This window comes from Somniosus microcephalus, chromosome 2 (assembly GCF_052327205.1).
Source record: "Somniosus microcephalus isolate GS21.2 chromosome 2, FLI_Smic_1.0, whole genome shotgun sequence".
Taxonomy (NCBI): Eukaryota; Metazoa; Chordata; class Chondrichthyes; order Squaliformes; family Somniosidae; genus Somniosus; species Somniosus microcephalus.
In genome coordinates, this window is record NC_140988.1 from 214,316,386 (window position 1) to 214,339,627 (window position 23,242).

At 44.0% G+C, this 23,242-nt stretch overlaps 1 protein-coding gene across 12 annotated transcripts in view; it reads right to left on the minus strand.

Annotated features, from left to right (window-relative positions):
- Nucleotides 1-23,242, minus strand: part of apbb2b (amyloid beta (A4) precursor protein-binding, family B, member 2b) — a 449,372-nt gene that overhangs the window by 20,314 nt on the left and 405,816 nt on the right. For 8 of the 12 annotated variants that reach the window (XM_085969159.1, XM_085969171.1, XM_085969166.1 and 5 more), the window contains 2 exons: nt 9,494-9,608; nt 32-119 (listed from right to left, as the gene is read on the minus strand). In XM_085969159.1, coding sequence (XP_085825285.1) covers nt 32-119; nt 9,494-9,608 — 203 coding nt within the window. Of the gene's footprint in view, nt 1-31; nt 120-2,895; nt 3,020-9,493; nt 9,609-23,242 lie in introns of all 12 variants that reach the window. The other 4 variants (XM_085969179.1, XM_085969188.1, XM_085969184.1 and 1 more) reach the window with 2 other exon arrangements.

Here is a 23,242-nt window from a genome sequence, read left to right on the forward strand (position 1 = left end):
GTCTAGATCTGTTTTTTCAGAAAAATGTTACCTTGTAGAGGAACATCGAGGTTCATATTGACTCGTTCCTGAGAGATGCTGCAAGCCACAGCTTTGGCGTTCCTCCGTTCCGCCATAATCTGCATAAATGATCAATAGGTTATCATTCTAAACTAATGAAACAGAGATAAAGCTTTGCATCATTACTTACAGTGTCAGTTACCATCAACTGAGCAAAATTGTGAGATAGAAAGAAAGAACAAACTTGTATTTATAGATGCCTTTCATGGCCTCAGGGTGTCCCAAAGAGCGTCACAGCCAATGTAGCATTTATTTGAAGTATAGGCACTGTTGTAATGTAGGGAAACACAGCAGCTAATTTGCGCACAGCTAGGTCCCACAGATGAATGAAATAAATTACTAGATAACCTGTGTTTTTTTTTTAGTGATGTTGGTCTTCTTTGCTTAGCACCATGCAAGATTTAATGTCCGCTTGAGAGTGTAGATGGGACCCTGGTTTAACATCTCATCCGAAAGACGCCATCTCATGCAATGCTCTCTCTCTTTCCCCCTTTTCTGGTTTGTGTGCACGCTCTCACTTTCTGGTTTGCTCTTTTGCTTCCTCACTCACTTTCTTTTCCCTCCCTCTCCTGGTTCCCTCCTCTCCTGGTTTATACTCTCTCTTTCTGGTTTACTACCCCTTGCATTTGTCCCCTCTCCCTGCCCTTATCTGATTTGTGCACTCACTCTAGTTTTCTCTCTTCGCTCTGTTGTTTGCTCTCTGTCTTTCTTTCTCTCTTCTCCTTTTCGGTTTTTTGCTATCTTTGGCCACAATCTTCCAATCCTCCTTACATACAGGGGTGGTGCCAAAGGACTGGAGGATTGCAAATGTTACACCCCTGTTCGAAAAAGGGGAGAAGGATAAACTTGGCAATTACAGGCCAGTCAGTTTAACGCCGGTGGTGGGGAAGCTTTTAGAAACAATAATCCGGGAGAAAATTAACAGCCACTTGGCGAAGCATGGACTAATAAAGGAGAGCTTGCACGGATTTGTTAGAGGAAAATCGTGTTTGACTAACTTGATCAAGTTTTTTGATGAGGTAGCAGAGGGTGGATGAGGGCAGTGCAGTTGATGTTGTGTATATGGACATTCAAAAGGCGTTTGATAAAGTACCACATACTAAGCTTGTTAGCAAAATTGAAGCCCGTGGGATAAAAGGGGCAGTAGCAGCATGGATACAAAATTGGCTAAGGGATAGAAAACAGAGTTGTGGTGAATGGCTATTTTTCAGACTGGAGGGAGGTGTACAGTGGCGTTGCCCAAGGTTCAGTACTAGCACCACTGCTATTTTTGATATACATTGGACTTGGGGGTACAGGGCACAATTTCAAAATTTTGCAGATGACACGAAACATGGAAGTGTAGTAAACAGTGAGGAAGATAGTAATAGACTTCAAGAAGACATAGACAGGCTGGTGGAATGGGCGGACACAGGATGATGAAATTCAATTCAGAGGAGTGAGGTGTGATACATTTTGGTAGGAAGAATGAGGAGAGACCATACACACTAAATGGTACAATTTTAAAGGGGGTACAAGAACAGGGAGACCTGGGGGTGCTTGTGCACAAATCTTTGAAGGTGGCAGGACAGGTTAACAAAGCAGTTAATAAAGTATATGGGATCCTGGGCTTTATAAATAGAGGCAGAGAGTACAAAAGCCAGGAGGTTATGCTAAACCTTTATAAAACACTAGTTCGGCCCCAGCTGGAGTATTGTGTCCAATTCTGGGCACCACACTTTAGGAAGGACATGAAGGTTTTGGTACAGAAGAGATTTACTAGAATAGTTCCAAGGATGAGGGATTAGAGTTATGTGGATAGACTAGAGAAGCTGGGGTTGTTCTCCTTGGAGCAGAAAAGGCTAAGAGGATATTTGATAGAGATGTTTAAACTCATGAAGGGTTTAGATAGAGTAAATAAAGAGAAACTGTTTCCAATGGCTGAAGGGTCGATAACGAGGGGGCACAGATTTAAGGTGACTGGCAAAAGAACCAGAGGCGACATGAGGAAAAACTGTTTTACACAACAAGTGGTTAGGATTTGGAACAGTAGTCTTCAAAAAGGAATTGGATAAATACTTGAAGGAGAAAAAATTTCAGGGATATGGGAAAGAGCGGGCGAGTGGGACTAACTGGATTGCTCTTCGAAAGTTGCTGAATGGCCTCTTTCTGTGCTGTACTATTCTATGATTGTATGATTCTCTCTGGTTTGCGCTCTCCTCCCCTTATCTGCTTTGTACACACTCTCTCTCTCTCTTTCTAGTTTGTTCTCTGCTTTCTCTCTCTCTCGTTTGTCCTCTCTCTGTTCCACCTTTCTGGTATGTATCCTTTCTCTGATTTGCTCGCTCCTCTTCTCTATCTGACTAGCTCTCTCTCCCCCTTCTCTGGTCTGTCTCTCTCTCTCTTTCTCACTGGTTGCTCTCTCTCCTACCCCCCACCAGCCTTGCTCACTCCCACTTTTTGGTTTACTGTCTCTCATTTTGGATTGCTCTCCCTATCTCATTATCTCTCTTTCTCATTTGTTCTCTCCCTTTTTCCATTTTGCCCTCACACTCTTTCTGATTTGCACTCTCTTTTTCTGGTTGGTCATGCACTCACTTTTTCTGGATTACTCCAATTGTCTGATTCACTGCAGATTCTCACTTTCTGGTGCACATTCCCGATCACTTCCCTGTTTCTGATTCACATACTCTGCCAACCTCTTCTGGTTTTCAATCTCTCTTTTGCTTTTATGCTTTACATTCTCTTTCGACCCCACATTCCTGCCCTTCTGGTTGACTTCCTCTCCGCCCCAGTTTACATACTCTTTCTCCGAACCCTCCCCTTCTAGTCTACATTGTCATCACACCAACACACCACTTTTGCTTTACATTCTCTTGCGGCCTCCAGTTTACATTCTCTTTCCCTTCTTCCCTTTTCAGCTTTTTGTCTTTCCTCCCTTCTGTTACCTCTTGCACCTGTTGAGCACTGCATGGAGAGCCTGTAGAATGGAACAAAGCGAGTCAGAAAGACAACAGAACGGGGCCGCTAACTATGATGATCGAGATTCAGACTGCTGAAGTTGCCCTGAGTGTCATGTGGAGTGGGCCACTAAAATAAGGAATGTGCCAGCAATACAATGCAATGCAATCTGAGCTGTTACTGTAAAAAGGAGCCTGCAGCTTTAGCAGGATTGCCGAGTTCACCACTATCAACATCTTGGGGGTCACTATTGACCAGAAGTTGAAGTAGACCACTGACAGAAACTGACAAATGGCTCACACCTCTTGACCCCTCAAAGCCTCTCCGCCGTCTACAAGTCAAGTCAGAAGTGCGATGGAATACTCACCGCTCATCTAGATGGGTGCAGCCACAACAACACTCTAGAAGCTCGACACCATCCAAAGACTGATCCATGCCCCTGCTACTGGACTCCATTTCCATTCCCTTCATCTGCATACATAGTACTCTTGAGATCCCCAACATTTGATGCAAAGCACAGTTCCAAGGACATATATCTATCTATATATATATAGCAGTTGGTCTACTATAAGTTTGGTAACCAATTACTGGCCTACACGTGGCGAATAATACATTTGTGATTGCTAATGAAGTAAGCAAGCAAAATTTGGGACTTCTATCCATAAACCCACGTAGCTCCGTGTACTGTGATTTATATAATGCAGGCACTGGGATAGAATTTGCTTTGGGCGCAATTGGCAATTCCAGCGCAAAATGCGCCGAAAAGTGTGCCCGTTTTGAAAAGTTTTTTTCCCCTCGAATTTCTGCTCAAATGCATTTGCATATCGCCAAATGCAAAATCTGCCATGAACCAGCCCAATTGGGCATTGTTTTAAAACTTTTTATTCCTTGATATATTTAAGAGTGGTAACTTGGTAAAGTTTGATTAATACAGCTGAAAATGGGTTTATCAAAAAAAATATGCATTTTAAATCAGTGTCAATCCACCACCTGTGAGTAACCCAATTTTAAATGACTGAAAATGACTTTAAAAATATACAAAACTATTTTCTAGTTAGATTGGGGTACAGTAGTGAGTTCCTTGGAAAATTTTAAACTCAAAACCTTTCAAAACGTGCCCATTAGTGTCCTTGCGCTCAAAAGTTCCAGCTTAATTTTTCGAGCCTCCTTGAAGGCCCACAAATGAGCGCAATTAGTGGAAACTCCCAACGGTGATTGATTCATCCTGGGGGTGTGCCTAGTTTTGTGGGCGTGGCCAGCTTCTAGCGCAGAAGATCACGGAAATTCAATTTGCACTAAACACAATTTTCACTTAAAATTACGCAATCTTTTGCGCCGGTTACGCCAATATTGGGGTAATTGCACCAAAAAACACCAGCGCAATTGAACAGAAACTCAGGTCACTATGTCTGAAAAACACGATAGATTAAAGTAAATGGGACCACGTTTGCCTTACAGACATTCTGAAGTTCAGATGAAACCAATGCCTAACTGTACAAAAGACGACTATTAGCTATATACATAAATCAGATCGAATACAGCAACATTGGAAATTGCTAATCCCAAATATGTACAACCGCATTGTTATGTCCACATTTGCCAAACTGCAGCGTAGGGCTAATTTACCATCCATATAAATTTTTAGGATTGACATATTCATATTGCTTTGTTGGTTTGAACATGTTATCACTCTTAAAAGGAATATCATAAGTTAATAAATAATGAACATTAAACCACACACAAACATGAGCAGGGGATTAAACTGCTTTAAACCATCAATCACATCAGCATGTTTATTGTACCAATTTATATGCTGATAGTTGCCGCCATTTACAGCAACAACTTGCATTTATATAGCACCTTTAATGTAGTAAAATGTCCCACGGCGCTTCACAGGAGCGTTATCAAACACAATTTGACACTGAGACACAAAGAGATATTAAGACAGGGTTGGTTTTGGGAAGCGTCTTAAAGGAGGAGAGAGAGGTAGAGAGGCGGAGGGGTTTAGGGAAGGAATTCCAGAGCTTAGGGCCTTAGAAGCTGAAGGCACAGCCACCAATGGTGTAGCGATTAAAATCAGGGATGCTCAAAAGGCCAAAATTGGAGGAGCACAGATATCCTGGAGGGTTGTAGGACTGGAGGGGGTTACAGAGATAGGGGGGTAGATTTTGCCGAACCTGTCGGGAAGAAGGCGGGATTTCTCCTTTCTGGTTTTTGACCCGCCTACTTTGACATCCAGCCAATCCGCGCGATTTTCCCTTGATTGACCTTGTTGAGCCCGCGGCCAATTAAGGGCCACCCGGCAACAGGTGACGTCACAGACTGAAATTTCATCTGTCAAGAGTTCTTGACAAATGAAATATCAGTGTTTCACAGCTGTTTGAGGCTGTGAAACACTGACACTCTGAGTTCTAAGCTGAGTCATTCTGCACAGACTCAGTTAGAACTCTCACTGGCACTCAAAGCTGAAGGCTGTCACTTTTGACAGATCGCAGCCGTTCAGCTTTCAGTTCCGGCTGAGTGATGCGCTCCCGACGGCTACAGGAAGAAAGGCTGTTAAAGTAAGTACAGGTAAGTAAAAGTTCTTTACACACTTTAGACACACCAAACACACTTACCTTTGCACTCATGCACCCATCACTCACCTGAGCGCCGACATCGCGACCCCTCCAACTCCTTCAACCCGACGGCCCGCCTGCTCTACCTGGCGTGGTTTGGAGCCGTCGGGAAACCCACACGAAACCCCTCAAAATAGGGATTAGGCTAAAAACTGCCTGTTAACTACCTGTTAACAGGCAGTTAATTGGCACTAATCCCTTCCCGCCTGGTTTTGGCGGGTCCCAGTGCGGGGCGGGTACCCGCCGCCCCTGAAACTTATGTGGGGCGGGGTTTTGGGCGGGATGTGGTGTTGGGACCCCCAAATTCGGGATTTCCCCCCCCCCCCCCCCACACGCCTGAAACACCGCCTGACGGCTCCCCAAAAATCTAGCCCTGGGCAGGGTGAGGCCATGGAGGAATTTGAAAACAAGGATGAGAATTTTAAAATCGAGGTGTTGCCAGACCAGGAGCCAATGTAGGTCATCGAGCACTGGGGTGATGGGTGAACGGGGCTTGGTGCGAGTTAGGATACAGGCAGCAGAGTTTTGGATGAGCTTAAGTTTACGGAGGGAGCCTGTGGGAGAATGGCCAGGAGCCCATTTGAATTGTTGAGTCTAGAGGTAACAAAGGCATGGATGAGTGTTTCAGCAGCAGATGAGCTGAGGCAGGGGCGGAGTCGGGCGATATTACGGAGGTGGAAGTAGGCGGTCTTGGTGATGGAGAGGATATGTGGTCGGAAGCTCAGCTCATTGTCAAATATGACACCAAGTTTGCAAACAGTCTGGTTCTACCTCAGACAGTAGCCAGGGAGAGGAACAGAGTCAGTGGCTAACGAAAAGAGTTTGTGGTGGGAATTGAAGACAATGGCTTCAGTCTTCCCAATATTTAATTGGAGGAAAATTCTGCTCATCCAATACTGGATGTCAAACAAGCAGCATGACAAATCAGAGGCAATGGAGGGGGCCGAGAGAGGCGGTGGTGAGGTAGAGCTGGGTGTCGTCAGCGCACATGTGGATCCTGACGTCGTGTTTTTGGATGATGTCGCCAAAGGGCAGCACGTGGATGAGAAATAGGAGGGGGCCAAGGATAAATCCTTGGGACATTCCAATGGTAACAGTGCAGAAGCGGGAAGAGAAGGGGGGTGATGACAGCAGATTTGAAGGGGAGGGGTACAGGAGAGAGTACTGTTGACAATATCAGCTAACATGGGGATCAGGAAGGGAATTTGGGTGGTCAACAGTTTAGTGGGAATAGGGTCAAGGAAGTAGGAGGTGGGTCTCATGAATAAGATGAGCTTGGACAGGGCATCAGGGGAGATAGGAGAGAACCTAGAGAAAAATGCAAGTTCAGGGCTAGGGCAGGGGGGTAACCTTAGGGGAAGTTTGGCCCGGTGGGCTAGGGGAAGGGAGAGAAGCTGTAAAGTTCATATTAATCTTTCATAATTACTTACAAAGCAAAACAAATGTCAAAAGATTCAAGCCCCATATTTTTTAAAACCTGATTTGACAAGTAGAGGGGCCTCAAGACATGTTAGAGAGCATTTCATTTCTAAAGCCCTTGGTGCAAACGAACATAAATAACTATTAGTAAGAGCGGGGAAACGTTACTGACTCATCTGTAAGGTTTTGTGCAACAGAGCCATTTGAATGGCACAGATCAGGGTCAATATGCTGAAGAATCTGGGATGCCGAATGTTTTAGAAGATTTAAGCACACAGTCAAATCTCGAAGCATAACAGCGTTAAGTACTGTGTACATGTCCAATCATGCACTCAGTTCTAAATTTGATTATATACTGAATGCAAAATTTCTACTTAAGATTTCACAATGAATGTGGCATAATGGCATAACAGACTGTTTTTAGTATTCACTGCACATTAAGAATATTCAGAATGTGGGACAGCGACCTCCACATAAAATTATGGCGATGCTCGCTGATGACTGCACAGTGTTCAGTTCAATTTGCAACTCCTCAGATAATGAAGCAGTCGGTGCCCTTATGCAGCAAGACCTGGATGACATTCAGGCTTGGGCTGATAAGTGGCAAATAACATTTGCACCACATAAGTGCCAGGCAATGACTATCACCAACAAACGAAAGTCTAACCACTGCCTCTTGACATTCAACAGCATTAACAACGCAGAATCCCCCACCATCAACATCCTGGGGGGTCACCACTGACCAGAAACTTAACTGGACCAGCCACATAATTATTGTGGCTACAAGAGCAGGTCAGAGACTAGGTATTATGCGGCGAGATTTTCACCTCCTGACTTCCCAAAGCCTTTCCACCATCTACAAGGCACAAGTAAGGAGTGTGATGGAATACTCTCCACTTGCCTGGATGAGTGCAGCTCCAACAACACTCAAGCAGCTCGACATCATCCAGGACAAAGCAGCCCGCTTGATTGGCACCCCATCCACCACGTTAAACATTCACTCCCTCCACCACCGGTGCACCGTGGTTGCAGTGTGTACCATCTACAAGATGCACTGCAGCAACTTGCCAAGGCTTATTTGACAGCACCTCCCAAATCCACGACCTCTACCATCTAGAAGGACAAGGGCAGCAGGCACATGGGAACTCCACCACTTCCAAGTTCCCCTCCAAGTCTCACACCATCCTGACTTGGAAATATATCATCGTTCCTTCTTTGTCGCTGGGTCAAAATCCTGGAACTCCCTCCCTAAAAGCACTGTGGGAGTACCTTCACCACACGGACTGTAGTGGTTCAAGGCAGCAGCTCACCACCACCTTCTCAAGGGCAATTAGGGATGGCCAATAAATGCTGGCTTTGCCAGCGATGGCTACATCCCATAAACGAATAAAAAATAAATATAAATGTCTTTTCATCAGAGGACTCTGATCCTGAGCTTCAAATTGTTCTCAACTGGATAAAGTTTGGTATGGAATCTCAAACTATCAATGGGATACACTGATTAGATTACAGCCCTGTAAATGCTGGCAGGTAGCTGCTGTTCATTTTTTTTTTTTAAAAAGGCTGCATTTACACACTATTTGTAGAGTCAGTGCAAGGCAGTTTGCACTTAACACAAAACTAAATTGTAACTGCAAACATTGTAATGTAAATCTTGAGTCAGAGCACTGGGAGTTTACAGATTTGCTCTGCTTTATTGTGGAGTCAGGTTGGATCTCCTGACTCTAGATTTACAATAGAACCTTAGCATTAGTGCGAAGGAATGGGTACTTGAGGAGGCCACGCAACATTTTAAAGGGTTGCATAATGGGCAGTTTTGTTTATTTCATCAGTCCTTTCCATTTCTTCATCAGTCAGCCTGAAGTCAAAGATCGCTCTGTTCGGCTTCATAAATCCGGGTTGAAACTCTTCCGAAAAGTAACAATGCCAAGTTGCACTTGGTAGAGCAAGACTTTTTGACCCACTGATTTGTGGTGCTTTTCACCAATCTTTGTTACAACAATGCCGCAGTTCCAGTATAATTGCAGTCTAAATCTGTATGCCATTCAGTTAAAATTGCAACTCTAATGCTTCAGATATGACTGCTAATTTTTATAACTGCTGCTCTCATCATTTAGTATCTTCATGATTCATTCTAGGGATAGGGGCTACATGAGCATGTGAACACACCCTCCCTCCTCTTCCCGATGATGCAAATGACTTAATGAAAAGATTATACTTTTCCCTCTAGACTGGGGAAAATAAAATATTGGTGCCCAATGCCTTATTTCAGCAAAAGCAGTTCATTTTTGCTTTTATGGCAACTCAATAAAAAGCAGCTTCTTATGCTGAATGATATAACCCTGGTCATTATTGTAAAGGCATAATTTATAAAAACCCAGGAATCTTAATGTTGCGAACAATGGCTATTTTTCATTTGTACAGAGATGTTTGAGCTGACGGGAACTTGCTCTCACCTTGGAGCAGATTTCGTGAAGACTGGTTGCGATGGCTTTCGCTGGTGTATCACATCGGAACACATGACATTTTAGGATTCGTGTATCTTTATCTCTTGCTACATAGGCAAAATCCCTGCACAAATAAGAATGAGAGACATTAGCTGCAATTATTTATCTAATCCGTCTCTTGGACCATTTAATATTGGACCATTTAGTCTTGCACGACTTAGTATTTGACAAACCTTTTTTCACTTATCGAGGGAGAAGAAGCATGCACTATATTCAACACTAGGACATTATGCACAAATGGCAATGACACTAGTGACATCATCCTAAAAATATTGGTTGATAGTTAACTTTTACTGATACAGGAAACTCTTTTTTATCCGGCACCGACGTGGTGCCAGTTGATCAAAAAGTCCGGATTACAGAGAGGTATACTTACTAAGGTACGAGAGCCCCGTACACGGCCACAGATCCAGGCGTCCCTGTTGCATGGCAACAGGTGCAGGAACCTCAGTTACACAGCCACAGATCCAGGAACCCCGGTTACACGGCCACTAATATGAAGTAAAACTTACCTGAGCCTACTCCTGAATTTTGCCGGTTAAGAGAGATTTCCGGTTATTTAGGTGCCGGTAAAAAGAGAGTTTCCTGTATAGAGTATAATTAATTAAATAACTTTCAGGCGTACCATAAGCCTAGAAATGACTGGTGACAGTATCTGTGGCCAATGCTTAATGTGCTTGTATAACATTCCTCTGATATTTTGGCAGAGGCATCAATCCATTAAAATAGCAGTCAGAGAAATGTTATTAGATTGCATTAAGTATTCCAATATTGACATTGCCAATGGTACTTTACAGCCTACAGTGCAACAGATTATAAATCAGACAGATTGTGTATTTTGCAGGGCATTTAATTTATTGCAATATTTCATGTAAAAGGATAGGATTTTTTTTCTTTGCTAAACACCAGGCGGCAATAATTCTACAATGTGTGGCAACTTGAAATGAGAATAGAAACATGGCACAACAATAAAGACAATCATGTCTAAGATAATGAACTATTCCCCCATTATAAACCAACACTTACCAGTGAACTTAACGCAGCAGTTCAGAGGATGAGCGTAAACCATCTGCAGTTCATGTTCTCTGAACCCCTGTACTAGACACTTAAAAGTGATTTATTACAGCAAGTCATTGGTTGCTGCTCATAAAACTGGCACTTCCAGGATTTCTTAAATGTAAAATTGTGGAACTCGGGTAGCAGATGCATTTGCAGGGTTTGTCGCCGGGTGGCATGTGCTGTAGATTACTTTTTACTGAGGTGTTTACTATCCTCTATGTTACATAAATTGGAAAAACAAAATAATATAGTTCCGAAGAATCAGCACTTATTTAAATGTATCTCCCAAATTTCCCAAATAAAATTAAAACATACCCTTTGAAAAATACCATAACTACAACAGGTTAGCTGTTAGAAAGCCACTGGTGAAGTTTTGCTCAATCCATTAATCCCTTAACTGAAGGACACTGCAAATACCAGCAAGACATCACTGCAGTAAGCCAGAGACAGTATAGTTTTAATGGGCAGAAAATCACAGGGGATGCACATCCAAACTCCCGGCACGTGCTCCTGGAGTGAAGGCACAAATTTGTAAAATTACCCCTTATATGCCAACACTTGGCTTGAAGTCGAAGATTCATTTGTTATATAAAAGCTATTAACAAAATTAGGTAACTGAACAACAATGACTAGCAAAAATAAAACATTAACCAATACCCTAGGGTCCATGAACCAGAAGGATATCAATTTTCAGTAATGTCTATATAAGAACAAGAGTGAGCGATTAACATAAGGTAGTTCAGACAATGTCCCACCCTTCCTATCATTTGCTTATATGATAGCATTGCAGAGAAGTTCTATTGTGCTGTTTTTTGGAGGCATATAAAATGCATGTTAGATAGGGTTAGCTAGTGCCATTAGCCACTATTGCCTCAAGTAAAGGAGATTAGGCGAATGTGGAACATCCCATTAGTGATGAAGGTCATGTACCAAATGAGCATTTTAAAGCAAACTATAAATCCCTTCCTCATGAATGGGATCAAAATAGCATTCCAATTATCTAAATATCTTGTTGAACCGAAGTTTTAATATTAAATATTATAATTATAGTGATTATTCAAATTATGTGGTACATTAATACTCCAGTGAAGAGAGGCAGTTTTTTTTTATCTCACTTCTAAACTGTTTTGTTGCCACATTGTAAATTCTGAGAGCTAGCACCGATATTCAACTACAATGGCCCAGAACTTGGTGTCGGGGGCTTCCCGCGGGTGCAAGCCCCCGATCTGCACTCACCCTGCACGCTGACATCTGAAGCCCGGGCCTGCTTGCATTTCCTGTCACAGGCCCGGTTCAGATGTCAGCGCGCAGTGCTTACCTGATCCAGCGGCGTAGTTAGTGCGATGTGCCGGCTGGGATCAGGTGAGCACTGTACAACCAATCAGGGGAGGGGAAGGTTCATTCATGAGTTTGAGAGTAAGAACTGTCAAACTCATGAAAACTACGGGGGCCCAAAACACTATTTAAACTTTAAATAAAAATTTAAAAAACATCCCAATCATTAAATTAAGTATAAATAAGTTAAAAAAAATAATTTAAACAATAATTTTTTTTTGTTGAAAAAAATAAATCTATATATATAAAGCGGTACTTCTGTCATTCTGTCTGTCTATCTGTCTATCATTTCCTGTGCGTCTTACGGGTATACACTCGAAAGTTACAGGGCGTACCTACGCGCGCGTTACCTCCAAAGAAAGCTTACGCTTCAGAGACGGTTTTAAGCGTATTTACTTTTCGGTCGGACGAAAATTGTTCGCGCCTTATGCAAAAAACCTTCAAAATTAAACTCATTATCTGCTAGCATTGATTGACTGACATCAAGGTTCCACCAATCCTGTTCCGTCACGATTGACCAATCCTACAGTACGGTCCCCTGATGGTTGGCCAATCGGTGTGTGTGTGGGCGGGACTATTCGTTTTCATCTCGGGGAGCTGCCAGCCATTGTTTGACTACCAGCTTCCAGCTCAAATGACTTCACCTTCCAGCTAAAACGACTTTCAAAGTTAGTTTCTCTTTTAAAAATAACATAAGATTTACCAAAAACGTTTTATAAGTACTTTCACTTTCATTTTTCAACCTTTTAAAAGCTAGACATACAGGGACACAGACAGGGCCCTAAGCCTCCCACTCGATTTAAAATGTTGCCCAGCACCAGATTCACAAAGGGACACAGACAGGGCCCCAAAGCCATAAGTAGTTTCACTTTCATTTTTCAACCTTTTAAAAGGTAGGCATACAGGGACACACACAGGGCCCTAAAGTCTCCCACTCGATTTAAAATGTTGCCCAGCACCAGATTCACAAAGGGACACAGACAGCGCCCCAAAGCCTGGCACTCGATTTAAACCGCCTGCCCCAAAACAGCCCCGGCAACGCTGGGCTCCCCAGCTAGTTTTTAATAAAAAGGGTCTAAAACTAAACTTACCTTATTGTAGATCCTTTAAAATAATAAACCTGTGGGAAAAAAAATTCTAAATTACACTAAAACACCACTTACCTGTAAAAATAAATACTTACGTGTGCTTTTTACAAGCGTAAAGACCGGAGGCCTTTAGACATGCGCAAATCCCCCAAAACAGAGGAAATCCAAGACGCACGCGCTGCCCCCTACAGCGCACGTGCTAGCCTCTTCAACTCTTGGGTTGGAGGAGAGGAAATGCCGGTTTTCAGCGCATGCGCTGTGCATGCTGAAAACCGGCATTTCCTCCGGCCAGACGCGTGAGTACCCCTTCCGTACTCACGCGTTTGGGGAGGAATTACTGCCCCATTGTCTTTAACATCCCCCAAAAAAGGAGAACATACAGTTCCTCACAGGGCTTGGAAAAATGTATGGCTTAGAGCCTGAATACTTCATTGTATTTTGTTTTTACTTAAAAATCCAAATTGGATTTCAAACAGTTTGTTCACAGCCAAATGGGGTTGTTGTAAATGTGTGCACTGTGCTTTAAGTACTCACATTCTAAGTGCTGCCATTGTTTTCAACCTTGGCATTTACAGCATCCACATTTCACTGCGAAACATGAAAAGCACTTCCATAGAAGGAAGAAACAATTATTGGGCCAGAAATTCCAGAACGGGGCTTGCAGCGCGTGCAAGCCCCGTATTTGCACTTACCCCGCGCTCCTGCCGATCAGCTCCAGGGACGCCTGCACTTCCAGAAACTTAAACAAAAATCCCGGGCAGCGTATGACGTCACGCCGCCCAGGAGTGCAGCCAGCGCGGACCCAGGAGCGTGCAGTGTAAGTGAGACACGCCCCTCGAGGTCTCAGTTTCACTGGACACGCCCCCAATGTTTCTGTCAAGCTGCTTTGCTTTTTTACATGCAAAGCAGCAGTTTAAATAGGTTTTTGGAAGTTTTTTCAAGATTTTGGTAACTTTTATAAATTTTTTTAAATGTTTACATTATTTTGAGTAATCTGAAGTAGTTTTAAAGAGAATTAAAGCAATTTAAAGACTTTTAAAAGCCCTAAAAGAATTTTTTTAATTCCATTTATTTATTTAGCAATGTCGTCGTCATACGTGCCTTCACGCTGTTCCCTTTGGGGAACTGTATGAAGTGGTGGAAGGATTTATGGCCATGATGAACGCTCATTCCGTGACCGTAACCATCTTTGAACCAGCCATTAGGGCGGTTAGTCCTATGGCGGGAGGGTTTTACGGGCTCCCACAAGCTATACAAGGAGGGGGGGGCCACCCACACCCACGGACGCAAATATCCCACTGGATGTCAACCCAGAATTTAGAGCCGGAGCTCCGACTCCACTTGCCGGGACTGTCTGGAGCGGGGTTCGAAACCCTACCCTGATCTGGCCCAGCGGCGGGGATCCTACCGCTATGACAAACGCCCAATCCGATTAGCAACGTGAAATGGCAGCATAGGGCTCCAGTCACGGGGAGGGAAAAGGCGCAGGAAACGTATGGGTGTCACCTTTTGTGCGGAGTGGGCCTTTTGCGTAGCAGTAAGCATCCCCTCCGCTGGGCCAGAAGGAGTAGGGTTTTTGAACCCCACTCCAGACAGTCCCGGCAAGTGGAGTCGGAGCTCCAACTTTAAATTCTGGGTGGACATCCAGCGGGATACTTGCGTCCGTGGGTGTTGGTGGCCCCCCCCCCCTCAGATGGGTTGTGGGAGCCCGTAAAACCCTCCCGCCATAGGACTAACCACCCTAATGGCTGGTTCAAAGATGGTTACGGTCACGGAATGAGCTTTAATCACGGCCATAAATCCTTCCACCACTTCATACAGTTCCCCAAAGGGAACAGTGTGAGGATATGTCCGATGATGACCTCTTGCGCAATGCACCTCCTTGGACCCTCAGTCGCAGATGCGAGGGGGCAAGTCGTGCAAGTGTTAAATTTTTTATTTTATTGACATGTAAAATGTTGGCCCAATAATTCCCTTCCAAATGAGCTAGTACGGTCGGGGTACTTACGCATCTGGCCGGATGAAATGCCGGTTTTCAGCATGCACAGTGCATGTGGGGAAAACCGGCATTTCCTGTCCTCTGAACGAAGGGGTTCAGAGGCAGAACGCGTGCGACTGCACATGCAGCACGTGCGCAGTATAATTCGCCGCTTTCATTAATGCTTTCAGTGAGGTCCAGTCATTACAACTTACACATGAAAAAAGCATGGGTACAGTTGCTACAGAGGCTGCGGAGGAAGATATTTCTTATCGTGGAGCTTCTGAAAGTATGTATGTCTGTATATATTCCTTTGCGTGTTATGTATATATTCCTTTACTTATGTGTATGAATGTATTATTTAATTATGACTTTCAGAGAAAGTAACTTATTGGAAAATCATAATTAAAAATATACATTCATAGTAAAGGAATATAAAACATACATACATATACGTAAAGGAATATATGTGGACATACATTCTCACATTCCATTCACACAGCCACAATTGCTCCTTCTACTTACCGTTCTGAAAACACTTTTATAAAAAAAAAAAAAAAAAATTTTAACTTTAAAACTTACTTAAAATTTCTTAAAATAACTTCCCTCCCTTTCCCAAACAAAAATATTGCATTTCAAAAGCTCCACGATAAAATATATCTTCCTCCGCAGCCAATGAACCACTTTACACTTGCTTTTTTTCAGTGTAACTTCTAAGGACTTAACCTCACGGATTTCATGAATGAAATCCACGAAGTTCACTGCGCAAGCGCTGCCTGTGCAGTCGCACGCGCTCGAGGTCTGGAAATGCCGGCGTTCCCCGCATGCGCTGTTCATGCTGAACGCCGGCATTTCCAACGGCCAGAAGCGTGAGTAAGCCGACCGTACTCACGCTTCTGGCCTGGAATTTCTGGCCCATTAAGTCAGAGCTAAAGATTTTCACCAACTCTGCGAGCAACAATACTTTCTATGGCTCTTTAATATCCCTGTTATTTAAATTAACCTGTATTATAGACATGGTGGAAAAAGAAAGAGAAAGAATCGATTCAATTATTAGGTTACAATGGGGGAGAAATTCGGTGGAGCCGTAAATGGGGCGCCCAGCTCGCCTGGGCGCCGGAATTACCGCTGCGATCGGAGCAGTTGCGACTGCCGGAAATTCAGCTTGTGTGCCCAAAGAGGGACATGGGGTGCTGCTCGAGGCACGCCGCGTCCCTCTTAGGGCGCTGAAACTGAATATCGCAGCGCAACGTGCCACAGCGCCACACGCTGCGGCACGGCGCGCTGCGGTACTGCAGGCCTTCCTCCCATTCTTAAGGGGGAGGGGCCTGCACCAGCGCGATCAGAGATCGCGAGTGCTGGCAAAAGAGCGTGGCACCGAGGAGAAGTGCCGGGCTCTCGGAAAACAGCCGGCACTGCCACGGGGGGAGATCAGGAGGCCAGGGACGGAGGTGCTGGCAGGCGGCCGCCGAAAAAAACGGCCGCCCTGCACCGCCACCTTAATTTGCGCCACTCCTGCCACAGGTAGGCCGCGTGAACCGGGCGTGATTTGCGAACGGCGCTAGAGGCGGGCGCTACCAAATATCGCGATCGGGGCGGTAACGGGGTGCTGCGCACACCGATGACGTCATCGGTGGCGGCGCAGCGCAACAGGCTAACGCCGCCATTAACGCCCCAGCTAAATATCGCAGGAGGCATGGCCAGTGGCGCTAAAGCCACTGACTGCCCTCTTTAGGCACTAACTGGTGGCGCAGCCCACCGAATTTCTAGGCCAATAACTTTTACTCTATGGAGGTAAAAATCATGCAGCTGGTATGAAAGGAACCATCTTCTGGACAGAAGAAGAAAGCCCTTGTTTCAAAAACAAACATTCTCAGTAAAAGGAACTTGTTTTGCAGAAAAACATCTATTTTTTTTTAATATAAAGTGAAGCTCTTTATCTTCCTCTCTGCACCAGCCCCAGCAATGGAATTGGTACACAACCTACTCCCAGGCTTCTATCACTGTTGTTCGAAAAATGGCTGCTGAAAGGTACACAAAAGCAGCCTGGAGTATTTTCGTTCTGTGAGGAGGCACTAACCCTTTGGGGGAGAAATTGGGTGAGTAGCGCCACCTGTTAGCGCCGAAAGAGGCAGTCAGTGGCTGTAGCGCCACTGGCTGCGTCTCCGGCGATATTCAGTAGGGGCGCTAATGGTGGCGTTAGGCATTTGCGCTGCGCCGCCACCGATGACGTCATCGGTGTGCGCAGCGCCCCATTCGTGCCCCGTTCGCGATATTTGGTAGCGAACGCCGCAGTTGCGCCGCTCGCTACCCGCGCCCGGTTCACGGGGCCTTACTATGCCAGCAGCGGCGCAAGTTAAGGTGGAGGTGCGGGGCGGCCGCCTGCCAGCACCTCCGTCCCCGGCCTCCTAACCCCCACCCCGCCCCCGTGGCATTGCCGGCTGTTTCCCGAGAGCCCGGCACTTCTCCTTGGTGCTGGGCTCATTTGCCGGCACTCGCGAGCAGGGATCGCGCTGTTGCAGGCACCTCCCCCTTAACAGTGGGAGGAAGGCCTGCAGTACCGCAGTGTGCCGTGCCGCAGCATGTGGCGCTGCGGCACGTTGCGCTGCGATAATCAGTTTCAGTGCCCTAAGAGGGACGCGGAGCGCCTCGAGCCTCGCCCAGTGTCCCTCGAGGGGCACTGAAACTGAATTTCTGGCGATCGGTATTACTCCGATCGCTGCGCTAAATCCTGCGCTCAGGCGACTTTGGCGCCCCAACCCAATTTCTAGGCCTTTGTCTTTCTCCCCCAAGAACAGTACGGCACAGATGGGGAAGTAAGTGTATGAGATTACGCTTGCGATTCTCCAGACCATGGAGTTCTTGATTGCTGCCACGCAGAAGCATGGAGCAGAGGCCAAGCACTGCTCCTCTAAGGAGTGGACAAAACCTGTCACTGTGCTGCTCATGCACAAGTCCTAGCACAGAGGCCGGAGCAGGATTAGCAGGGGCAAGGCGAAGAGAGTGGGGAGGAGCGGTGGAAAGAGAAGAAATAAATGTAAATAAGTACAAAAGGGGTGAGATTTTATAAATAGTTCATCATTTAAAATAAAAGAAAAAATATTATGTTGAACTTTGTATTAAGATTGTTCATCGTAACGGCCTCAGAGCTACGCACGGAGAACAGGGAAAAAAGGCTTGTAATAATGAGATTCTAACAAAACCTTGGGAGGAATGGAGGAAACTATTATTTGAACACCTCTAAATCAAACAAAGCGATCCTTCATAATCAGCAAAAAACAGTGCAATCTTCTACTATTTCAATACATTGAATACAATTAATTATGGATATAGATTATCAATATGATACTGGGCAGAAACTGAACATCTTCACATGAAGGAAAACTAAAATGCACAAGCCTATTTCAATCTTTTCTCCCAGATTTTCTCGTTGCGGTGGTCAAATGGTACCTGGTAAGGTCAAGTGATGCTGACTAATGTGTGCACCCGTCACAGGCAATGATGTTGTGCCTAATGGGCAATACTGAATCGGTCTCACTTGCACATTCGTGTTATAAAATAACTCAACGTTAAACTATTTAAAAAAAAATTAAATGTAGCTATAATTTGGTTCTGCCCCAATCTGCAGTTTTGCAAATACATCACAGTTGTGTTTACTTGAGACAGCAAATGTTTCTGTGGGAGAATATTCACCTGATTGGGCTATTCAACAATATAAATTGTAGCCAGCATGTGCCCACAGAAATACACCATTAAACATTCCATGCAGATATCTTATGATCACTGCAGGTCACATTACAAACTATTTAATCATCTATGTTTTCAGATAATTCTATCCCTGTCGACGGTGTTCTTGTGTCCCTCTTGGGCTTTGTCTGTGGGTGTTTTACAGTCTACCACACTCCTGGTGGTTTGTTGTTCTCAGACAGTCTGGGATAAAGTGAAGATAGAGACATAATACGTTTCTAGTTTAGAGTTTGTGTGTGAAAATACTGCCCATAAAACACGTACTCATGTGTGTTCAATTCAGCTATGAACATCCATTACTTTACTTTTAATGTTACGTTTATATTGAACTTAAAGCACTAGGGATTCAGCCTATAAACTAATTATTCAGAAATACACTCCCATTTCACACAAGTGACCTTTAGTTCCTATAATAATAATCTAGCGGTCATGAACATGATTTATGCTGCATCACCTGCTATATTAGCATCAGTTAAAAGCTATTAGGGTTACTATTCAATGCTATCTGTTACTGTTAATTGAATATTTTAATGACTGATACTATACACAAGAGACTTGTTATATAAAAGGGAATTTATGTATTTTGGTGTATGCTCACTAGGAATCACTTGATATTACTGTACATAGATATTTAGTCCCAAATATAATTAACAATATGGGAATCACTTGTTCCCTTTTAGGTTTCAGATTTATTCTGTCAGAATCTTTGCAACTATTTTAAACCATAACTTTCATCTCTTGGAAACTGCAACAACTAGAGTAGCTAAAAAAAACATCTCACTTAAGCTGCCAATTTCAGTGCTATCTACACTACTATTTGAAGCCACTGTAAAGCTAAGGTTACATTTGGGGTACAGCAAATATTCTACAAGTGACAAAATCACAAATGGGTTGTGTAGGTCAGATTACAAGTGTGATCAGCACCATCCACTGTGAAGTACTTTGGTATTTCTTTTTATACAATATAGGTGCTATATAAATGCAAGTTGGTTGTTGCATTCCAGACTAATATGCGTTATTCTATTCATTACTCTTTTTTTTTTAATGATTTGTTCTTCAGGTCTTCTGGGACAGTGGTTCTCAAACATTTTTGGTTGAAGGACCCCTTTTCAAATTGATTAGTAATCACAGACACTCCCATCTAAATTATAACGCTATATAATACTCATAATATGAAAGTGCTGCATATAAAGAGTGCTTTAATAATGCTTTGAAGAAAACAGGTATTTAGTTACAGCTATTATATTTAGTTACAGATATCAGTGAGGTGGGTGTGCCTGCTTCTCACACCAATTCTGGGTACCCCACAGCAATAGATGGCCACTATTAGCCACTTAGTGCTGGACAATTTTTAAAGCCGTCAGCAGGTTGGAGTGGCTGCCCTTGACATCAAGGCAGCATTTGACCGAGTGTGGCATCAAGGAGCCCTAGTAAATTTGAAGTCAATGGGAATCGGGGGAAAACGCTCCACTGGCTGGAGTCATACCGGGCACAAAGGAAGATGGTTGTGGTTATTGGAGGCCAATCATCACAGCCCCAGAACATCGCTGCAGGAATTCCTCAGGGCAGTGTCCTAGGCCTAACCATCTTCAGCTGCTTCATCGATGACCTTCCCTCCATCATAAGGTTAGACGTGGGGATGTTCACTGATGATTGCAGTGTTCTGTGCCATTCGCAACTCCTCAGATAATGAAGCAGTCCATGCCCGCATATAGCAAGACCTGGATGATATTCAGGCTTAGACTGATAAGTGGCAAGTAACATTTGCGCCACACAAGTGCCAGGCAATGACTATCTCCAACAAGAGAGAGCCTAACCTCCGCCCCGTGACATTCAACAGAACTACCATCGCCGAATCCCCCACCATCAACATCCTGGGAGTCACCATTGACCAGAAACTTAACTGGACCAGCCACATAAATACTGTGGCTACAAGAGCAGGTCAGAGGCTGGGTATTCTGTGGAGTGTCTCACCTCCTGACTCCCCATAGCCTTTCCACTATCTACAAGGCACAAGTAAGGAGTGTGATGGAATACTCTCCACTTACCTGGATGAGTGCAGCTCCAACAACAACTCAAGAAGCTTGACACCATCCAGGACAAAGCAGCCCATTTGATTGGCACCCCATCCACCACCTTAAACATTCACTCCCTCCACCACCGGCGTACCGTGGCTGCAGCGCGTACCATCTACAAGATGCACTACAGCAACTCACCAAGGCTTCTTCGACAGCACCTCCCAAACCCGCGACCTCTACCGCCTAGAAGGTCAAGGGCAGCAGGCATATAGGAACACCATCACCTGCAAGTTCTCCTCCAAGCCACATACTGTAATGACTTGGAAATATATCGCCGCTCCTTCATCGCTGCTGGGTTAAAATCCTGGTACTCCCTCCTTAACAGCACTATGGGAGTACCTTCAGCACAGCGACTGCAGTGGTTCAAGGCGGCGGCTCACTCCCACATTATCAAGGGCAATTAGGGATGGGCAATAAATGCTGGCCTTGCCAGCGACATCCACATCCCGTGAACGAATAATTAAAAAAAAATTGGCCACGGCGAATGAGTCATGCTTCCAGCACCCATGCACATGCTGGGATGGTGCTGGAAGCATGACTCACTGCCAAATTAAACTGTCCCACTGGCATGTTCTGTAACAGCTGCACTGTGGGATCTTCCTTTTTTGCGTGAACATGTTCAGGCAGATGTTTGAAGGGCCCTGCAGGTGCTCTGATCACGTGTCAGGAGGATGCACAGGGTCGCGGCGCCAGGGAAAGGAATCGGCTCGACCAGCAGGGAGCGCTCGTTGGAAAGTGAGTGACAGTTGTGGATCTCTGTGAGGAGGCAGGCCTTCTTAATCAGGAATAGTGCTGGGAGAAGAAGTAATCCTCTGTTGGTGGCAGTCTGTATGTCTTATCCAATATGTTGTTGGTACCAAAAGTCAGCCTGATTCGTGAAACTGTTCAGTAGTTTCAGTGATTATAGGATCAGGTAATTTCAAGCCTGCTCCTCTTTATAAAACAGACACTGATTCAGTTCTTGTGAATTATTCTCATCAGCTAGGCCCGCCTCCTCACTAACAACAAGGTGCGCAGCGTGAGACTTACCTGGTCCCGGAGCGCGAGGAAAACGTATTTGAGGATTCTTGACATACAAGTTAGGAAAACTAGTTGAGTGCTGTTCAGATAGGACAAATCAAACTCTTCTCATAACATGGCCCTAACGATATTACTAAATACAGGAGCTTGGAAAACTTAACTTTGCTAGTTCTACTTCAAATAAGAGATCATCTTCCAGATCTTGTACTTTAGGATTTTCTCTCAAATTCTACACATGCAATGTTAAACATAACTTATATTTTGATTTAATGTCACACGTTTTGGGGGAAGAATTATTTTTATCATGCTGCGATTTGCAAGCACAAAATTGTAGAGGAGATGGAAATGAACAGAATGATATGCAACACAAAGTTATAGGAAAACGCCACTGACAACATTTCGTTAAAATGAAAAGAAAATGCATGTTTAAACAAATACCCACAATTTTATAGCTATATATATTTTAGGCATAATTTACTGAATCATTGCTGAGAACGTGCACGGACTACAAAACAAAATCTAAAACTATAATTACAGAATTGTTATGGCATAGCACTCTCGGCAATTCACTGCCAATTTGTAGTTTCCACCCATTTAATTGAGACAAATTACAGCCTATTTTCCAAAATCATAATCTAATGCATAGCAAACAAGCATTTTTAAAAAGAATGTAATTACTTTGAATTTGTAACTATTTATTACTGTTTAAATGTTATTATTTTGTACATTAGTATAGTGATTATTAAAATAATGAGGCCAAGATAAAATAAACACAGGAGCATTAAGTGTCAAAACTGACCTCAATCAATTGTAAGGAGTACTATCGACACCACAATTGTGAGGACTAGGAAAGGCAAAAAAAAAAATAGTCTGAGGTCCTGAAGCAAGCCATTATCCAGTGATCCGTGCTGAAAGTGTGGATGTGTGGATGTTGGGTGAGGACAAGATCAGTGTCAGCTGTGAGTGTCAACCTGTCAACACTCACTGTCTAGACACAGATGAACAGCCTGGTAGAGGAGGTACTAGAGGGCAACACACCATGGAGCCATATCCCAGACTTCAGGCGTGAAGGAGAGAAATCTGAATAAAAGGTACAGTGTTTTATATTCTGAAGAAATTAAGTCTAAATATTTAAAATAAAGTCATCTGATCAGGCCCAACTGCCAAATGGGAACTGGCCTGAACTACTGATGGCAGTAATATCCGAACCAAACAAAAAAATTCTGATTCTAATTTTTGTATTTCTTCTTGTAAAGTTTATGGAATTAGTGTTTTTCCAACAAGTTATTTAACAGTGCCCCTAATACAAATACAAATTGTGAGGTTACAGAACTTTAAAACACAATTGGTTTTATCCAGACAATTAAATTGAGTCTGTAACAATCTGTAAATC